At 40.3% G+C, this 22,281-nt stretch overlaps 1 protein-coding gene across 3 annotated transcripts in view; it reads left to right on the top strand.

Annotated features, from left to right (window-relative positions):
- Positions 1 to 22,281, top strand: part of GPSM2 (G protein signaling modulator 2) — a 123,148-nt gene that overhangs the window by 82,484 nt on the left and 18,383 nt on the right. For all 3 annotated transcript variants that reach the window (XM_053693818.1, XM_053693817.1, XM_053693819.1), the window contains 4 exons: positions 688 to 843; positions 2,278 to 2,386; positions 10,635 to 10,764; positions 11,395 to 11,465. In XM_053693818.1, coding sequence (XP_053549793.1) covers positions 688 to 843; positions 2,278 to 2,386; positions 10,635 to 10,764; positions 11,395 to 11,465 — 466 coding nt within the window. The remainder of the gene's footprint in view (positions 1 to 687; positions 844 to 2,277; positions 2,387 to 10,634; positions 10,765 to 11,394; positions 11,466 to 22,281) is intronic.

Raw genomic sequence — 22,281 nt, 5'->3', positions numbered from 1 at the left:
CTGAGAGAACAAACAGCACACTCCGGTGCTATTTTAAAATAATAAACTTTTGATTGAAGAATGTTACTCCTATCTCCTCTCACAACCTCCTTTGTTGAGACTTGCAAGAGAATGACTGGGTATGACATGTGAGGGGTGGAGCTATATAGCAGCTCTGCTTGGGTGATCCTCTTGCAACTTCCTGTTGGGAAGGAGAATATATCCCATAAGTAATGGATGACCCTTGGACTGAACACACTTAACAAGAGAAACATCAGTTAGTAGTTCCTCGGCAGATATTCAATGTGACAAAGTGCCTAGTAAATTCCAAGTACGGCTTACTGGTGTGTTCAGCTAGCTCCCAGAAGTGCATTGCTGCTCTTTTCAACAAAGGATGCCAAGAGAATGAAGCAAAGTGTATAACAGAAGTAAATTGGAAAGTTGTTTCAAATATATCTGAGTCATGTAAGAAAAATGTTGGGTTTCGTGTGCCTTTAACATAATATTTATAAAGGAGAAAAGACCTTACATATAGAAAGTTCATGTTTCTTTTCTATTCTTATAATCCCACAATGCCATCCTGCTTTTTCTACCTTTTTTTTTAAATCCGATCATTTGATTTAAGTGGTCAGGCAGAATTGTGTATTAGAGAAATGTATTTACTGTGGAGCACAAATGAGCCTAACTGTGTGCAATGCTGTCCTGCAGGAGGACGCTGCAGCTAGCGAGGCAGCTCAAGGACAGAGCTGTCGAGGCACAAAGCTGTTATAGCCTTGGAAATACATACACCCTTCTTCAGGACTATGAGAAGGCTATTGATTACCACCTGAAACACCTGGTCATCGCTCAGGAACTCAATGACAGGTGAGAAGTTCTGTTTTACTTTATCCTGCGATTCTTTGTATCTGTAATTAACACCAATAACAGCTGGACTTCAGCGCTGGGGGTTTTTAATTAAAGGTGTTTGTAACCTGAGCTGGGGGTTTTTATTTACAGGTGTTTGTAACCTGAGCTGGGGTTTTTTATTTACAGGTGTTTGTAACCTGAGCTGGGTTTTTTTTATTTACAGGTGTATGTAACCTGAGCTGGGGGGTTTTATTTACAGGTGTTTGTAACCTGAGCTGGGGGTTTTGAATTACAGGTGTTTGTAACCTGAGCTGGGGGTTTTTATTTACAGGTGTTTGTAACCTGAGCTGGGGTTTTTTATTTACAGGTGTTTGTAACCTGAGCTGGGTTTTTTTTATTTACAGGTGTATGTAACCTGAGCTGGGGGTTTTTATTTACAGGTGTTTGTAACCTGAGCTGGGGGTTTTGAATTACAGGTGTTTGTAACCTGAGCTGAGTTGTTTTTATTTACAGGTGTTTGTAACTTGAGCTGGGGGGGGTTTATTTACAGGTGTTTGTAACCTGAGCTGTTTTTTTTTTCATTTACAGGTGTTTGTAACCTGAGCTGTTTTTTTTTTTAAATTTACAGGTGTTTGTAACCTGAGCTGGGGGTTTTTATTTACAGGTGTTTGTAACCTGAGCTGAGTTGTTTTTATTTACAGGTGTTTGTAACCTCAGCTGGGGTTTTATATATAGGCGTTTGTAACCTGCAATGCAATAATTCTTTCTGTATAAGAAGCATCTGCATTTTATTTTAACTGTAAACCAGTATGGTTAGTGGTTAGATGCAGAAGAGGATATATTCTCTCTAGTCATGTGATCAGAAGACAGACTCCTTTTCCCTACTGTTTTTGTCAGTCAATCAGATGTAGTGGGGATTTTATAGAGAAAAAAACCCTCATTTATTTACAGCCTAGAAGGTTGCTTTAAGCATGGACTTGGTTCTGTTTTCTTCTGATGTCCAGTGATAAATCTTCTAGACCAGGCTGGTATAAAATATGACCTTCACTGAGAAATATAAAAATTCAGACATGATTGTAACACTATAAGTTCGCCAGAGGCACAAACAAAAATGCTTTTAACTTCTTGAGAAATAGAATCCCTACAATTGCATAGGAAATAATTTTGGTCTTTACAGAGATTTAATCAGCCTTTTTCCATTTTCTGTAGTTTTTCTGTCAGTTGGTTTTGCCTATTGCTCATTGTACATAAGACTATCGTATTTTCAGTCTTTTCTATATACTTGTTGTATTCATTTCTGCCTTTGCTTGATTAGTATTAATGTATTCCTTGTATTGCTGAAGCTGGGTTTTTTATTCCCTGTATCAGGCAGTTGTCCGGATGCCTCACACCTTTTAATGTCTTCTATCTGTCCTTTACACAAGCTTTAATGACTTACGTTTTACATTACAGGGTGGGAGAAGGACGAGCCTGCTGGAGCTTGGGAAACGCATACACGGCCTTAGGAAACCACGACCAAGCTGTACAATTTGCTGAGAGGCATTTGGATATTTCTAGAGAGGTAAAATATACACTTATATACAATTATATGTAAGTAGCATCTTCCACCCAAACAATATGTATCTGAGCAGCACTTATCTGGCAATTTGTAATCTGTAGTTCAGTTTCTGAAAAGTGAGAGTCTATCTCAGTAGATCCTGTTGTCTAATAAGCAGATATTCTTCTAACGTTCCGGAGGTTCCTCAGTCACCTCAAGAGTATTGACAAATATTTGTAGTGACTCAAGTCACAGATAATTACAAATATGTTTTAAGAAATTAGCAGATTAAACTTCATGATCCAGACAGAGCAGTGATTTTTCCAATTTATTTTATCATCTAATTTTCTTTGTTCTTCTTTTGTATCCTTTGTTGAAAAGCATACATATGTAGGTTCATGAGCATCTATACACTACTGGTGGCTGCAAGTTTGTCTCTTGTCATTGACTCGTCTGTGTTCAGCTAGCTCTGTGTATTGCCAAAAAAAAAAAAATTATACCAAGAGTATTAAGTATATTAGATAATAGGAGTAAATTGGAAAGTTGTTTAGAATTTCTTCTGTTATGTGTGATCAGTCCACGGGTCATCATTACTTCTGGGATATAACTCCTCCCCAACAGGAAATGCAAGAGGATTCACCCAGCAGAGCTGCATATAGCTCCTCCCCTCTACGTCAGTCCCAGTCATTCTCTTGCACCCAACGACTAGATAGGATGTGTGAGAGGACTATGGTGATTATACTTAGTTTTTATGACTTCAATCAAAAGTTTGTTATTTTAAAATAGCACCGGAGCGTGTTATTACTTCTCTGGCAGAGTTTGAGGAAGAATCTGACAGAGATTTTTTACTATGATTTTAACCGGAGTCGTTAAGATCATATTGCTGTTCTCGACCATCTGAGGGAGGTAAAGGCTTCAGATCAGGGGACAGCGGGCAGATGAATCTGCATTGAGGTATGTGGCAGTTTTTATTTTCTGAATGGAATTGATGAGAAAAGCCTGCCATACCGTTAAAATGACATGTATGTATACACTTCAGTATTCTGGGGATGGTATTTCACCGGAACTACTGTGTTAAGGTCACTAATCCTTTTAATAACTATTCTCATGTTAAACGTTTTTGCTGGAATGTAGAATCGTTTACATTGCTGAGGTACTGTGTGAATAAATGTTTGGGCATTATTTTCCACTTGGCAGTTTTTTGCTTTAATTGTGACAGTTTCGTTTCTCTTCACTGCTGTGTGGGAGAGGGAGGGGCCGTTTTTGGCGCTCTTTGCTACGCATCAAAAAATTCCAGTCAGCTACTTTTATATGTCCTGCATGATCCGGTTCATTTCTGACAGATCTCAGGGGTCTTCAAACTTCTTTGAAGGGAGGTAAATTCTCTCAGCAGAGCTGTGAGAATTCTTATAGTGACTGTGTATAAAAAAAAAAAAAAAAAAAACGTTGTTTTGTTTTCTTATGTACAAATTTAATTAGTGTTGTTTTTTACTAATGGGAACAAACCTTTGCTAAAAGTTGTGTTGTTTTAAAATTTGATGCAATAACTGTTTTTCAGTTCATTATTTCAACTGTCATTTAATCGTTAGTACCTCTTTGAGGCACAGTACGTTTTTTGCTAAAAAAGATTATAACCAAGTTGTAAGTTTTTTGCTAGTGTGTTAAACATGTCTGACTCAGAGGAAGATATCTGTGTCATTTGTTCCAATGCCAAGGTGGAGCCCAATAGAAATTTATGTACTAACTGTATTGATGCTACTTTAAATAAAAGTCAATCTGTACAATGTGAACAAATTTCACCAAACAGCGAGGGGAGAGTTATGCCGACTAACTCGCCTCACGCGACAGTACCTGCATCTCCCGCCCGGGAGGTGCGTGATATTTTGGCGCCTAGTACATCTGGGCGGCCATTACAGATAACATTACAAGATATGGCTACTGTTATGACTGAAGTTTTGTCTAAATTACCTGAACTAAGAGGCAAGCGTGATCACTCTAGGGTGAGAACAGAGTGCGCTGACAATGCTAGGGCCATGTCTGATACTGCGTCACAGCTCGCAGAGCATGAGGACGGAGAGCTTCATTCTGTGGGTGACGGTTCTGATCCAAACAGATTGGACTCAGATATTTCAAATTTTAAATTTAAATTGGAGAACCTCCGTGTACTACTAGGGGAGGTCTTAGCAGCTCTCAACGATTGTAACACTGTTGCAATACCAGAGAAACTGTGTAGGTTGGATAAATACTTTGCGGTACCGGCGAGTACTGACGTTTTTCCTATACCTAAGAGACTAACTGAAATTGTTACTAAGGAGTGGGATAGACCCGGTGTGCCGTTCTCACCCCCTCCAATATTTAGAAAGATGTTTCCAATAGACGCCACCACTCGGGACTTATGGCAAACGGTCCCCAAGGTGGAGGGAGCAGTTTCTACTTTAGCTAAGCGTACCACTATCCCGGTGGAGGATAGCTGTGCTTTCTCAGATCCAATGGATAAAAAATTAGAGGGTTACCTTAAGAAAATGTTTGTTCAACAAGGTTTTATATTACAACCCCTTGCATGTATCGCGCCGATTACGGCTGCGGCAGCATTTTGGATTGAGTCGCTTGAAGAGAACCTTAGTTCCTCTACGCTAGACGACATTACGGACAGGCTTAGAGTCCTTAAACTAGCTAATTCTTTCATTTCGGAGGCCGTAGTACATTTAACCAAACTTACGGCTAAGAACTCAGGATTCGCCATACAGGCACGCAGGGCACTGTGGCTAAAATCCTGGTCAGCTGATGTTACTTCTAAGTCCAAATTACTTAATATACCTTTCAAGGGGCAGTCCTTATTCGGGCCCGGTTTGAAAGAAATTATCGCTGACATTACGGGAGGTAAGGGCCACGCCCTACCTCAAGACAAGGCCAAAGCTAAGGCTAGACAGTCTAATTTTCGTCCCTTTCGGAATTTCAAAACAGGAGCAGCATCAACCTCCACTGCACCAAAACAGGAAGGAGCTGTTGCTCGTTACAGGCAAGGCTGGAAGCCTAACCAGTCCTGGAACAAAAGCAAGCAGGCCAGGAAACCTGCTGCTGCCCCAAAGACAGCATGAACCGAGAGCCCCCGATCCGGGACCGGATCTAGTAGGGGGCAGACTCTCTCTCTTCGCCCAGGCCTGGGCAAGAGATGTTCAGGATCCCTGGGCACTAGAGATCATATCTCAGGGATACCTTCTAGACTTCAAATTATCTCCCCCAAGAGGGAGATTTCATCTGTCAAGGTTGTCAACAAACCAGATAAAGAAAGAAGCGTTTCTACGCTGCGTACAAGATCTGTTAACAATGGGAGTGATCCATCCGGTTCCGTGGTCGGAACAAGGACAAGGGTTCTACTCAAACCTGTTTGTGGTTCCCAAAAAAGAGGGAACTTTCAGGCCAATCTTAGATTTAAAGACTCTAAACAAATTACTAAGAGTTCCATCGTTCAAAATGGAAACTATTCGGACTATTTTACCCATGATCCAAGAGGGTCAGTACATGACCACAGTGGATTTAAAGGATGCTTACCTTCACATACCGATCCACAAAGATCATCACCGGTATCTAAGGTTTGCCTTCTTAGACAGGCACTACCAGTTTGTAGCTCTTCCATTCGGATTGGCTACGGCTCCAAGAATCTTCACAAAGGTTCTGGGTGCCCTTCTAGCGGTACTAAGACCGCGAGGGATTTCGGTAGCTCCGTACCTAGACGACATTCTAATACAAGCTTCAAGCTTTCAAACTGCCAAGTCTCATACAGAGTTAGTTCTGGCATTTCTAAGGTCGCATGGATGGAAAGTGAACGAAAAGAAGAGTTCTCTCTTTCCTCTCACAAGAGTTCCATTCTTGGGGACTCTTATAGATTCTGTAGAAATGAAGATTTACCTGACAGAAGACAGGTTAACAAAACTTCAAAATGCATGCCGCGTCCTTCATTCCATTCAACACCCGTCAGTAGCTCAATGCATGGAGGTGATCGGCTTAATGGTAGCGGCAATGGACATAGTACCTTTTGCACGCCTACACCTCAGACCGCTGCAACTATGCATGCTAAGTCAGTGGAATGGGGATTACTCAGATTTGTCCCCTACTCTGAATCTGAATCAAGAGACCAGAAATTCTCTTCTATGGTGGCTTCATCGGCCACACCTGTCCAGGGGAATGCCATTCAGCAGGCCAGACTGGACAATTGTAACAACAGACGCCAGCCTACTAGGTTGGGGCGCTGTCTGGAATTCTCTGAAGGCTCAGGGACTATGGAATCAGGAGGAGAGTCTCCTTCCAATAAACATCTGGAATTGAGAGCAGTTCTCAATGCCCTTCTGGCTTGGCCCCAGTTAATAACTCGGGGGTTCATCAGGTTTCAGTCGGACAACATCACGACTGTAGCTTACATCAACCATCAGGGAGGGACAAGAAGCTCCCTAGCAATGATGGAAGTATCAAAGATAATTCGCTGGGCAGAGTCTCACTCTTGCCACCTGTCAACAATCCACATCCCGGGAGTGGAGAACTGGGAGGCGGATTTCTTGAGTCGCCAGACTCTTCATCCGGGGGAGTGGGAACTTCATCCGGAGGTCTTTGCCCAAATACTTCGACGTTGGGGCAAACCAGAGATAGATCTCATGGCGTCTCGCCAGAACGCCAAACTTCCTCGCTACGGGTCCAGATCCAGGGATCCGGGAGCAGTTCTGATAGATGCTTTGACAGCACCTTGGAACTTCAGGATGGCTTATGTGTTTCCACCCTTCCCGCTGCTTCCTCGATTGATTGCCAAAATCAAACAGGAGAGAGCATCAGTAATTCTAATAGCACCTGCTTGGCCACGCAGGACTTGGTATGCAGATCTAGTGGACATGTCATCCTGTCCGCCTTGGTCTCTACCTCTGAGACAGGACCTTCTGATACAGGGTCCATTCAAACATCAAAATCTAACTTCTCTGAAGCTGACTGCTTGGAAATTGAACGCTTGATTTTATCAAAACGTGGTTTTTCTGAGTCGGTTATTGATACCCTGATTCAGGCTAGGAAGCCTGTTACCAGAAGGATTTACCATAAAATATGGCGGAAATACCTATACTGGTGCGAATCCAAAGGTTACTCCTGGAGTAAGGTTAGGATCGCTAGGATATTGTCTTTTCTACAAGAAGGTTTAGAAAAGGGTTTATCAGCTAGTTCATTAAAGGGACAGATTTCAGCTCTGTCCATCTTGTTACACAGACGTCTGTCAGAAAATCCAGACGTCCAGTCCTTTTGTCAGGCTTTAGCTAGGATCAAGCCTGTGTTTAAAGCTGTTGCTCCACCATGGAGTTTAAACTTAGTTCTTAACGTTTTACAGGGTGTTCCGTTTGAACCCCTTCATTCCATTGATATAAAAATGTTATCTTGGAAAGTTCTGTTTTTAATGGCTATTTCCTCGGCTCGAAGAGTCTCTGAGTTATCAGCCTTACATTGTGATTCCCCTTATCTGATTTTTCACTCAGACAAGGTAGTTCTGCGTACTAAACCTGGGTTCTTACCTAAGGTAGTCACTAACAGGAACATCAATCAAGAGATTGTTGTCCCATCCTTGTGTCCAAATCCTTCTTCAAAGAAGGAACGTCTTTTACACAATCTGGATGTAGTTCGTGCCCTCAAGTTCTACTTGCAGGCAACTAAAGATTTTCGCCAAACTTCTTCCTTGTTTGTCGTTTACTCTGGACAGAGGAGAGGTCAAAAAGCTTCTGCTACCTCTCTCTCTTTTTGGCTTCGTAGCATAATACGTTTAGCCTATGAGACTGCTGGACAGCAGCCTCCTGAAAGAATTACAGCTCACTCCACTAGAGCTGTGGCTTCCACTTGGGCCTTTAAGAATGAGGCCTCTGTTGAACAGATTTGCAAGGCTGCAACTTGGTCTTCGCTTCATACTTTTTCCAAATTTTACAAATTTGACACTTTTGCTTCTTCGGAGGCTATTTTTGGGAGAAAGGTTCTTCAGGCAGTGGTTCCTTCTGTATAATGAGCCTGCCTATCCCTCCCGTCATCCGTGTACTTTTGCTTTGGTATTGGTATCCCAGAAGTAATGATGACCCGTGGACTGATCACACATAACAGAAGAAAACATAATTTATGCTTACCTGATAAATTCCTTTCTTCTGTTGTGTGATCAGTCCACGGCCCGCCCTGTTTTAAGGCAGGTAAATATCTTTTAAATTATACTCCAGTCACCACTTCACCCTTGGTTACTCCTTTCTCGTTGTTTCTTGGTCGAATGACTGGGACTGACGTAGAGGGGAGGAGCTATATGCAGCTCTGCTGGGTGAATCCTCTTGCATTTCCTGTTGGGGAGGAGTTATATCCCAGAAGTAATGATGACCCGTGGACTGATCACACAACAGAAGAAAGGAATTTATCAGGTAAGCATAAATTATGTTTTTATGCTGTGTGAATCATAAAACATGTAATTTCATGTCCCTTTAAGGATTAGGTTAAGGTTCCAAAGAATGCATGAAGTAATAGGCCCTGAAAGAGCAGATTCAGACGATAAAGGCCCCTCCATCCCACATAGAAGAGGATGGATAGAGAGGGTAGAATTTAGTTTTCTTGTCCTATGGGGGTAGGAGGCTTTGCATATGAAATAGCTTCCACATATATATGGTTGAGCGTATCAAGGAGGTTCTTGAGGATGAAGGATTTTTTATGGATTAGGGTCATGAGAGATTCCAGAGAAATTTTGCTTGTTCTATCAATGCAATTATTGACCACTAAGGGGCTTAAAGAGACATAATACACTAGATTTTCTAGGAATCAACTACTTCTAAAGGGTTTGTTTGAGCATGCCATTTTAATGCTAGTGACCCTGCAATGTTATGTGTTTAACCTTCGCAAGGGGTTAAACACATAAAGTACCTCTTACTGCAGAGCACTGCTTGTCCTGAGTGGAAACTGCTGCTGATCCAATATAATTAAATGAGAAATAAAGTTGGGAAATTCTATTGACATGTTGGAGCTTTCACCTTCTCAAAGGTCCGGCTCTTTCCTTTGTTCCCAAGGGAATGTGGAGCATTTGTCTGAATATCAGTTTAGGTTGATAAATACATAGGAGTGCTGAGAACAGGTAGCAAATAACGTTACACACAAAGGGCCTATTTAAATCATCATCCAGAGAAAAAGCAAGTGAAAGCCTCCTCAGGAACACAAGAAGCCTCAGCTAAGTGTCTACTTATTCAAGTAGACACTTAGAGGGACATAATACTCCTATACTAAATTACTTGAAAGTGATTGCCGCATAACTGTAAAATGCTGGCAAGAAAATATCACCTGAGCATCTTTATGTAAAAACAAAATTTATGCTTACCTGATAAATGTATTTATTTCTGGACATAAAGAGTCCATGACGTCATTCCAATTACTAGTGGTATAATTAACTCCTGGCCAGCAGGAGGAGGCAAAGAGCACCCCAGCAAAGCTGTTAAGTGTAACTGCCTTACCCATAAAACCCAGTCATTCTCTTTGCCTCTGTCAATGGAGGTTGTGCGAAGTTGGTGTCTGAAGAAATTAATCCTTTCATGGGTACTTTTTCCTGCAAGCAAGGATTGGGGTCTAGCTGTGTCCATGTCAATCTCTTGAGTAAGAGTAGTGGTGGCTTTTAGCCGTTAACAGGAAGTCTTTGCTTTACTTCTAACACTTTGCTTTGAAATTTCTTCAGCTCACCAGAGTAAGTGCTCTGTGCACAGTTCTACTTCAGCTGCTGTCCAACTTGAAAAAGCAATAGCCAATCAGCATCACCAATGCTGAGGTCATGCTTTGCTTTGCTGTGATCTCATGAGATTTCATTGTAAACTTCCTTAAACTGAACAGGAAAATAACATGACTGTACCTGCACATGCCAGATGCACACTCCCTAGATTGTCCTGGGACTAGTATCCTGATTGGCTGCTTAAAATCTCTTTACAGTGGGGTGTGAATACCTGAGGTAAAATATCTTCCTTTTTTACAGCTATGCTGCACCACTTTAAAGTACTTCAACATTTGGGTATCATGTCCCTTTAAATAAAAGTGGAAGAGAGAAGTAGGTAAAGAGTGCAGGGCTTCTAGTTGCTTTTTCTGTTTGGGTTTTGACTATGTGGTGGTTACTTACTAACCTAATGATCATGAAACATATTCTGCTTTATGTGCTGTACAGTGACTAAGAAAAATACAATCGTTTGCTGACCTATTCCTTAAAAGCATAAATGTTCTGACTTTTTGTCTTTTACTTTGTTGGCAGCTGGGAGATCGCAATGGAGAACTGACAGCTCAGCTGAACCTTTCTGACCTGCAGATGGTGCTTGGTCTGAGCTATAGCACAAACACGTCTGTACTGTCAGAGATCCAAGACACAGACTCCTATGTACAAGGTACGCACCAGACACATGACTGTACCTCCTTTATGGATACCAAGAAGACGCTCTTTATTCTCCTCTGCATTTAATGTAGGACAGCAAACCTAATGTGTTACCAAACCCACCATCATTTAGATATCTGCACAATGAATTAGCTTTTACTGTGCTGGCTCTTTTGACTTCCTGAAGCCTCTCTGACCTGTTTGTAGCCCCTTATAAGGCCTGTGGCTGAAAAAACCTAGTCATAAAAAAGTTACGCCCTAACAAACTCAATTTATGCACACAAATAATGGTAATAAACATATGTGTTTTGAAAAGCTGCCAAATGCCATTAAAAAAAAAAGACATAAAAGAAGAAGGGAAAACCGCACCTCTGGCTCCTATTTACGAAGCAATGAAATGAGGATTTATAAAGTTTTGACACTGAAAAAAGTTTAACAAATTTGAATGTGCCAAGTTTACGCCATTGGTAGCTTTGCAATGTGTTGCATCCAAGAGGTTAACAGCTGAACAATGTAGGCATGAAGTGTCCTTTTTACTTTATAATTCCGATTTGTAATAGTAGAAATTGAAGTTATGAAGAAGTTAAACAATGGCTGTGGAATTAGGCTTCTTTGTGTAGTGAGTTTTATCTTCTCCTGGCAGGTGCACGGCCCAGATTAAGCAGACGTCACAGTATGGAGAATCTGGAGCTTGTGAAGTTGACACCAGAGAAGGTAACAAACTAACCTTTCCCTGATTTGTCAGGACTTGCATATCTGGGCCGGGCGTTTTATGAACATGGAAATTCAGCATCGGAGTATAAACACGATTAGAACAAGTACAAGTGTTTAGTTACATCTAATTCAGCGAGAGCCAGTGTGACCTCCTCACACAAACACACACAGAAATAAAATCAGTACCCTCACACAAACACACACAGAAATAAAATCAGTACCCTCACACAAACACACACAGAAATAAAATCAGTACCCTCACACACACACACAGAAATAAAATCAGTACCCTCACACAAACACACAGAAATAAAATCAGTACCCTCACATAAACACACACACAGAAATAAAATCAGTACTCACACACAAACACACACAGAAATAAAATCAGTACCCTCACACACACACAGAAATAAAATCAGTACCCTCACACACACACACACACACACACACACAGGAATAAAATCATTACCCTTACACAAACACACACAGAAATAAAATCAGTACCCTCACACACACACACACACACAGGAATAAAATCAGTACCCTTACACAAACACACACAGAAATAAAATCAGTACCCTCACACAGAAATAAAATCAGTACCCTCACACACACACACACACACACACACAGGAATAAAATCAGTACCCTCACACACACACACAGAAATAAAATCAGTACCCTCACACACACACACAGAAATAAAATCAGTACCCTCACATAAACACACACTTACAGGAATACAATAAGTACCCTCACTCAAACACACACACATACACACAGGAATAAAATCAGTACCCTTACACACAGGAATAAAATCAGTACCCTCACACACACAGGAATAAAATCAGTACCCTCACATAAACACACACTTACAGGAATACAATAAGTACCCTCACTCAAACACATACACACAGGAATAAAATCAGTACCCTCACATAAACACACACCCAGGAATACAATAAGTACCCTCACTCAAACACACACACATACACACAGGAATAAAATCAGTACCCTTACACACAGGAATAAAATCAGTACCCTCACACACACAGGAATAAAATCAGTACCCTCACATAAACACACACTTACAGGAATACAATAAGTACCCTCACTCAAACACATACACACAGGAATAAAATCAGTACCCTCACATAAACACACACTTACAGGAATACAATAAGTACCCTCACTCAAACACACACACATACACACAGGAATAAAATCAGTACCCTTACACACACACACACAGAAATAAAATCAGTACCCTCACACAAACACACACAGAAATAAAATCAGTACCCTCACACAGAAATAAAATCAGTACCCTCACACAGAAATAAAATCAGTACCCTCACACAGAAATAAAATCAGTACCCTCACACACACACACAGAAATAAAATCAGTACCCTCACACAGAAATAAAATCAGTACCCTCACACAGAAATAAAATCAGTACCCTCACACACACACACAGAAATAAAATCAGTACCCTCACACAGAAATAAAATCAGTACCCTCACACACACACACACACAGAAATAAAATCAGTACCCTCACACAGAAATAAAAACATAATTTATGCTTACCTGATAAATTCCTTTCTTCTGTAGTGTGATCAGTCCACGGGTCATCATTACTTCTGGGATATAACTCCTCCCCAACAGGAAGTGCAAGAGGATTCACCCAGCAGAGCTGCATATAGCTCCTCCCCTCTACGTCACTCCCAGTCATTCGACCAAGGACCAACGAGAAAGGAAAAGCCAAGGGTGAAGTGGTGACTGGAGTATAAATTAAAAAATATTTACCTGCCTTAAAAACAGGGCGGGCCGTGGACTGATCACACTACAGAAGAAAGGAATTTATCAGGTAAGCATAAATTATGTTTTCTTCTGTTAAGTGTGATCAGTCCACGGGTCATCATTACTTCTGGGATACCAATACCAAAGCAAAAGTACACGGATGACGGGAGGGATAGGCAGGCTCTTTATACAGAAGGAACCACTGCCTGAAGAACCTTTCTCCCAAAAATAGCCTCCGATGAAGCAAAAGTGTCAAATTTGTAAAATTTGGAAAAAGTATGAAGCGAAGACCAAGTTGCAGCCTTGCAAATCTGCTCAACAGAGGCCTCATTCTTGAAGGCCCAAGTGGAAGCCACAGCTCTAGTAGAATGAGCTGTAATTCTTTCAGGAGGCTGCTGTCCAGCAGTCTCATAAGCTAAACGAATTATGCTACGAAGCCAAAAAGAAAGAGAGGTAGCAGAAGCCTTTTGACCTCTCCTTTGCCCAGAGTAAACGACAAACAGAGAAGACGTTTGTCGAAATTCCTTAGTTGCCTGTAAGTAAAATTTTAGAGCACGGACTACATCCAGGTTGTGCAGTAGACGTTCCTTCTTCGAAGAAGGATTTGGGCACAAAGAAGGAACAACAATCTCTTGATTGATATTCCTGTTAGTAACTACCTTAGGTAAGAACCCAGGTTTAGTACGCAGAACTACCTTATCCGAATGAAAAATCAAATAAGGAGAATCACAATGTAAGGCTGATAATTCAGAGACTCTTCGAGCCGAGGAAATAGCCATTAAAAATAGAACTTTCCAAGATAAAAACTTTATATCAATGGAATGAAGGGGTTCAAACGGAACGCCCTGTAAAGCATTAAGAACAAGGTTTAAACTCCATGGTGGAGCAACAGTTTTAAACACAGGCTTAATCCTGGCCAAAGCCTGACAAAAAGCCAGGACGTCAGGAACTTCTGACAGACGTTTGTGGAACAGAATGGACAGAGCTGAGATCTGTCCCTTTAATGAACTAGCAGATAAACCCTTTTCTAAACCTTCTTGTAGAAAAGACAATATCCTAGGAATCCTAACCTTACTCCAAGAGTAACCTTTGGATTCACACCAATATAGGTATTTACGCCATATCTTATGGTAAATCTTTCTGGTAACAGGCTTCCTAGCCTGTATTAAGGTATCAATAACTGACTCAGAAAACCCACGTCTTGATAAAATCAAGCGTTCAATTTCCAAGCAGTCAGCTTCAGAGAAGTTAGATTTTGATGTTTGAAGGGACCCTGTATCAGAAGGTCCTGTTTCAGAGGTAGAGACCAAGGTGGACAGGATGACATGTCCATCAGGTCTGCATACCAAGTCCTGCGTGGCCACGCAGGTGCTATTAGAATCACTGATGCTCTCTCTTGTTTGATTCTGGCAATCAATCGAGGAAGCATCGGGAAGGGTGGAAACACGTAAGCCATCCTGAAGTCCCAAGGTGCTGTCAGGGCATCTATCAGGACTGCTCCTGGATCCCTGGATCTGGACCCGTAACGAGGAAGCTTGGCGTTCTGTCGAGACGCCATGAGATCTATCTCTGGTTTGCCCCAACGTCGAAGTATTTGGGCAAAGACCTCCGGATGGAGTTCCCACTCCCCCGGATGAAAAGTCTGACGACTTAAGAAATCCGCCTCCCAGTTCTCCACTCCCGGGATGTGGATTGCTGACAGGTGGCAAGAGTGAGACTCTGCCCAGCGAATTATCTTTGATACTTCCATCATAGCTAGGGAGCTTCTTGTCCCTCCCTGATGGTTGATGTAAGCTACAGTCGTGATGTTGTCCGACTGAAACCTGATGAACCCCCGAGTTGTCAACTGGGGCCAAGCCAGGAGGGCATTGAGAACTGCTCTCAATTCCAGAATGCTTATTGGCAGGAGACTCTCCTCCTGACTCCATTGTCCCTGAGCCCTCAGAGAATTCCAGACGGCACCCCAACCTAGAAGGCTGGCGTCTGTTGTTACAATTGTCCAGTCTGGTCTGCTGAATGGCATCCCCCTGGACAGATGTGGCCGAGAAAGCCACCATAGAAGAGAATTTCTGGTCTCTTGATCCAGATTCAGAGAAGGGGATAAGTCTGAGTAATCCCCATTCCACTGACTTAGCATGCACAGTTGCAGTGGTCTGAGGTGTAAGCGTGCAAAGGGTACTATGTCCATTGCCGCTACCATTAAGCCGATTACCTCCATGCATTGAGCCACTGACGGGTGTTGAATGGAATGAAGGGTGCGGCAAGCACTTTGAAGTCTTGTTAGCCTGTCCTCTGTCAGGTAAATCTTCATTTCTACAGAATCTATAAGAGTCCCCAGGAAGGGAACTCTTGTGAGTGGAACGAGTGAACTTTTCTTTTCGTTCACCTTCCATCCATGTGACCTTAGAAATGCCAGTACTAACTCTGTATGAACCAACAGACATCAACATATAATTCGTGGAAAAATTTGTTCGTAATCAGTATCCATAAACAGCAGTATAATCAGTGTTGAAATGGTGTAAACATTCCACACAGGAACCCCACAATTGCGGGAAACACCAAACTATCCTGTAAATACGTGTAACATCCAGTAATAAAAACACAAAAGGACTCACCACACTTTTCGGAAGCCCACCATAAGAATGGAAATACCTATGTTTGTAGTCCAAAAATCACAATCTTGCAAGTAGCTTGAAATTTGAGTCGCAATTCTCTGTGAGTGGTAGGCTTCACCGTGCCGCCTCTGTGACACACCTGTTTAGTGCAAGGTGTGAGACTGCTCCAAGTTCCGGTGCTGCTGGGGCTCTCCAAAAACCCGTAGGATTCAAATATAATTATAAACAGCAATCAGACAGTTCACAGTTCCGAAGCAAGGAAAGGCAGGGAGAGATATCGGTAATTAAAATGTTATATATTTATTATTGCTTACATTAAAAAATGTTTCACAAGGCACAGCAAACAAAAAAGACTTTCGGCTGACGCGTTTCCTGCCTTAGCGGCAGTTCATCAGAGCACAAAATTCAGTGTTAGCAGCAGGTGTTTAATCAGGTATGGGTCTGAATCTTAACCAATCATAGTAAGTAGATCGGGTGTAAAAGTTAACCCTATCATTACCCAGACTGACTATTTAACTTCTGCGGCTAACATTGTATTAATCATACAAACAGTACAACTTAAAACTAAAGACTAAAAACATATAAATCTGTAACATACTGTAGCTTTCTGGAAACAATGTAAGGTATAACAATAGAGAGAAAAGTTATATATATATACATATATCTTTCTTTTTCTGATCTCTTATTTCTAATTTTAAAGATTTAGGTTATACTCTGTAGATGTAATACAGGTGGAACACAGGTCAGCTGATGCAACAATGTAGCTATAGAAGTATACAAAGTCAAATACAACTTGATATAAGTAAGCAAATGCAGCAGCCGTTTCCTATGTTCTAAACCTAACAAAATCTATTGAAAAAATACACGATCGTATACTTAAAAGAATTGTTCACTATGGGATTTCGTTGAAAAAGCAGTGTGAGATAGCTTACCACAAAATAAAGAATGTCAATATTTTTATTTTTATTTGTAAATAACCTAATACAACAATTAGTGGGCTCACCCTACAAGCGTCTTCATATCTTATAATGTTTTTTAATATCAAATTGTGTTAGATGAAGATTAACCTGTCGATAAAGCAGATTATATTGCAAAGAGTCACATCAGGGTACTGTTTAGAGGATATTTACCTATCAATATACAATTTAATATCACTAATTTTATTAATACCCATAGGGCTTCCAGTTTTGAGGGTATATATCCAAAAAACTTCTCGCTTAGCGAGAGCTTTGTATCTATCCCCACCTCTTATGCCTAATTTAACCTGTTCAATACCTTGAAACCTAAACACACTGAACTTATCACTATGAGAGAAAAAGTGTTTCGCAACAGGAGTTTTAGGCTCCTCAGCCTCTAGGGACAAAAGATGCTCACGTATTCTCTCTTTGAGACTCCTAGAGGTGAGTCCTACATATTGAAAATTGCATTGTGTGCAGGTAATAAGGTATATTACAAAATTTGAGTTACAGTTTAATCTCTCACGAATTTTGTATGTTATGCTAGTAGTACTAGAGGAAAAAGTATCCCCGACTAATGCATAATCACAGCTCTTACAGGGTTTTACTCCACATTTGTAAAAACCTACCCTGCCAGGTAACCAGCTTACCATTTTGCTATTACTATTATTCTTAGAACTGAAATTTTTAGCAACCATATCACCTATTGTTTCTGATCTACTAGAAATGAAATTACAATTTTTGCTAACCAATTTTAAATCCTCATCCCTCTCCAATAGTGGTAACCTTCTCCTAATGATATTGCAGATATCATTATATTGTCTGCTATATTTGGTTATAAAATTGATGCCATGCTGACTACTTATTCTGTTCTTCCTATTTCTATTTTTATTGTTGTCAGCAAGCAGACTCTTTCTATCCATATCTGCAATCCTAAAAGACATATCCCGAAGATTCTTATATTCATAACCTCTATCGACCAAACGTAATGTGAGGTCATTAGCATGTTTCCAATAATCCTCCAAACTAGTACAATTGCGTCGTAACCTTATGTACTGACCTTTCGGTATGCCTCTCTTCAAGTGATTAGGGTGTAAAGAGTCAGCCCGCAAGATGGTGTTCCCTGATACTTTCTTTCTAAAAACTTCAGTAGTTAAGGCGAGATCAGTATGACCTATAAGTACATCTAGATAAGGTATATTGTCTGAAGACGCACTGTAGGTGAAACCAAGGTTACTAGAATTGTTATTAAGAAATTCAACAAAATTAAATAACTCATTGTCAGTGCCTCCCCACACAATCAGAATATCATCTATATATCTAGTATATAGTTTAATATGGTTACTGTAGATATTCCCCTCACCAAAGATTTTCCAGATCTCAAAATCCGCAAGGAAAAGATTTGCATACGAGGGGGCAAATTTTGCCCCCATCGCTGTACCTCTTAATTGTAAGAAAAACTCCCCATTGAAAACAAAATAGTTATGGTTAAGCAAAAATGATATCGCCTGTAAGATGAAATCCATCAATTTATTATCATATCCAGAGTATCGCTCTAGCATTCTTTTAATGGAACAAATGCCTAAATCATGAGGGATGCAAGAATACAACGATATCGCATCAATTGTTGCAAATTTGTAACCCTCTTTCCACTGAAAATCCTGTATTTGTCTTAGTAGGTGTTTAGTGTCTCTAAGGAAACCTGGCAGGGACTGTACTATGGGCTGTAGTTGAGCATCAACCCATTCTCCCAACCTTTCCCCCAGGGAGCCAATAGCTGAAATAATTGGTCTCCCTGTGGGATTAGTGAGAGACTTGTGTATCTTTGGCAAATATTTAAAGATTGGTATCCTCGGATACTCCACATAAATATATTCCACTACTTTGTCAGTGAGTATCGCATTTTCCAAAGCTAGATCTAATAAATGTCTCAATTCTCTTTGAAATTTAATTGTTGGATTAAATGTAAGCTTCCTATAGGTTGATGTGTCATCCAACTGTCTGTAAGCCTCACCAATATAATCTGCTTTATCCAAAACTACAATAGAGCCTCCCTTATCCGAATCAACTATCACCAAATTAGGATTTTTGGTGAGTTTTTCCAAAGCATAGATTTCATTCCTATTTAAATTCTTGTGTTTCACATTACCATTAACCTTATTACTCTCTGTTCTTTCTGATAACTCAATTAGATCCTGTTCCAGAATCGAATGAAATAATTCTATAACATCATTTCTAGCATGGACTGGATAAAAATTACTAGGTACAGTTTTCCTCATAGACTGTTGTTTGTCACACCCATCTGTAAGATTACTACCATCCTGCAATGCACATAAGGACACAATATCACATAGTACCTCAAAGTTACATGTGTCACTCAAAGCTTGTGTGTTCGAAGGTGCAATAGCAGGTTGGTTAGTTTCCACAGCGCCTCTGAAATGTTTATTCAGAGTAATTTTACGAATAAATTTATTTATATCTAATATCGTGTCAAACAAATTGAAATCCCTAGTGGGAGAAAAGCCAAGTCCCTTGGATAAAACTGCAATTTCATTAGAGTCCAGTGCAACGGTTGATAGGTTGATTACTTGTTGTTTTTGTGGCCCTTCCTCTTCCACTGGGTCCTGCGGCTCGGATACCTCGGTACAGCTGTTACAGTCTCTATGTTTTCTCCTGGAATTTTTGTTTTTTCTTTGTTTTTCCTTTTTTCCCTTGTATCGTCCATCATGGTTGCCCCGTTTTTTGATCTAGTACCCCCCACAATTTCAGCCGATGTAGGCATTCTGATAGGTGTGGAGGTTGTGGGTAGTTCCGGAGATGTAGCTGCTACGGTGGCAGCCGACGTAGAGCTGATGTCACTGGGACCGGTAGTATTTTCAAAACTGGAAAACGTGACCCTTTTCATACTCTTATTTTTATTGCCATCATTATTGGTGTCACCTTTGTAATTCGGCTTCTGTTTCCTTCTCTGTATTCGTCTTTCATTGACCCAGCTGTACACTACTCCTAGATCATAATCTTTAGTGTCTCTTTCATATTTTTTGAATTTGTTGTCAGATAATTCAGTACTCAATTTATCCAGTACTTCATCCAGTTGGCTCTGGTAATGAATCAGCTTCTCATCCTCTTTGAATATCTCTAATTGTTTGTCCAGTAGATCTATTTCCAACAGGGTACATTCTCTCTGATCTTTTTTAAATTTTACTAGCTTCTCCATCAATATTAAAGAGCAATCTGTCAGGGACTGATTCCAAGAGAGCATGAATTCAGGGAAGTCCTTATGAAAAGCTGGAAACTTCTTTAGTCTCAAGCCCCTTGGTATTTTCTTTTCATCCAGATAATGCTCTAAAAACTCTATGTCCCACCATAATTTCAATTCTTTGATGTGTATTTTTTCTTTATTAACAAACAATGTTCCCAGATCTAGTTTAGTTTCAACATTTGCTGTGCCTTTAAATAATTCCTCCGATCTCTCCCTCCTCAATGTATCATTGATAGCAGCCATTTTAAATGTATTATTAACACTTTTGGATGTTCACTATATATATATATATATATACTGTGACAAATTTCCACCGGAGATAAAGAATAATGAACCAACAGACATCAACATATAATTCGTGGAAAAATTTGTTCGTAATCAGTATCCATAAACAGCAGTATAATCAGTGTTGAAATGGTGTAAACATTCCACACAGGAACCCCACAATTGCGGGAAACACCAAACTATCCTGTAAATACGTGTAACATCCAGTAATAAAAACACAAAAGGACTCACCACACTTTTCGGAAGCCCACCATAAGAATGGAAATACCTATGTTTGTAGTCCAAAAATCACAATCTTGCAAGTAGCTTGAAATTTGAGTCGCAATTCTCTGTGAGTGGTAGGCTTCACCGTGCCGCCTCTGTGACACACCTGTTTAGTGCAAGGTGTGAGACTGCTCCAAGTTCCGGTGCTGCTGGGGCTCTCCAAAAACCCGTAGGATTCAAATATAATTATAAACAGCAATCAGCCGCAGGACCCAGTGGAAGAGGAAGGGCCACAAAAACAACAAGTAATCAACCTATCAACCGTTGCACTGGACTCTAATGAAATTGCAGTTTTATCCAAGGGACTTGGCTTTTCTCCCACTAGGGATTTCAATTTGTTTGACACGATATTAGATATAAATAAATTTATTCGTAAAATTACTCTGAATAAACATTTCAGAGGCGCTGTGGAAACTAACCAACCTGCTATTGCACCTTCGAACACACAAGCTTTGAGTGACACATGTAACTTTGAGGTACTATGTGATATTGTGTCCTTATGTGCATTGCAGGATGGTAGTAATCTTACAGATGGGTGTGACAAACAACAGTCTATGAGGAAAACTGTACCTAGTAATTTTTATCCAGTCCATGCTAGAAATGATGTTATAGAATTATTTCATTCGATTCTGGAACAGGATCTAATTGAGTTATCAGAAAGAACAGAGAGTAATAAGGTTAATGGTAATGTGAAACACAAGAATTTAAATAGGAATGAAATCTATGCTTTGGAAAAACTCACCAAAAATCCTAATTTGGTGATAGTTGATTCGGATAAGGGAGGCTCTATTGTAGTTTTGGATAAAGCAGATTATATTGGTGAGGCTTACAGACAGTTGGATGACACATCAACCTATAGGAAGCTTACATTTAATCCAACAATTAAATTTCAAAGAGAATTGAGACATTTATTAGATCTAGCTTTGGAAAATGCGATACTCACTGACAAAGTAGTGGAATATATTTATGTGGAGTATCCGAGGATACCAATCTTTAAATATTTGCCAAAGATACACAAGTCTCTCACTAATCCCCCAGGGAGACCAATTATTTCAGCTATTGGCTCCCTGGGGGAAAGGTTGGGAGAATGGGTTGATGCTCAACTACAGCCCATAGTACAGTCCCTGCCAGGTTTCCTTAGAGACACTAAACACCTACTAAGACAAATACAGGATTTTCAGTGGAAAGAGGGTTACAAATTTGCAACAATTGATGCGATATCGTTGTATTCTTGCATCCCTCATGATTTAGGCATTTGTTCCATTAAAAGAATGCTAGAGCGATACTCTGGATATGATAATAAATTGATGGATTTCATCTTACAGGCGATATCATTTTTGCTTAACCATAACTATTTTGTTTTCAATGGGGAGTTTTTCTTACAATTAAGAGGTACAGCGATGGGGGCAAAATTTGCCCCCTCGTATGCAAATCTTTTCCTTGCGGATTTTGAGATCTGGAAAATCTTTGGTGAGGGGAATATCTACAGTAACCATATTAAACTATATACTAGATATATAGATGATATTCTGATTGTGTGGGGAGGCACTGACAATGAGTTATTTAATTTTGTTGAATTTCTTAATAACAATTCTAGTAACCTTGGTTTCACCTACAGTGCGTCTTCA

Source organism: Bombina bombina, chromosome 10, assembly GCF_027579735.1.
Source record: "Bombina bombina isolate aBomBom1 chromosome 10, aBomBom1.pri, whole genome shotgun sequence".
Lineage (NCBI taxonomy): Eukaryota > Metazoa > Chordata > Amphibia > Anura > Bombinatoridae > Bombina > Bombina bombina.
Note: the sequence above shows the minus strand (reverse complement) of the source record. Positions and strands in the feature narration are given on the sequence as shown.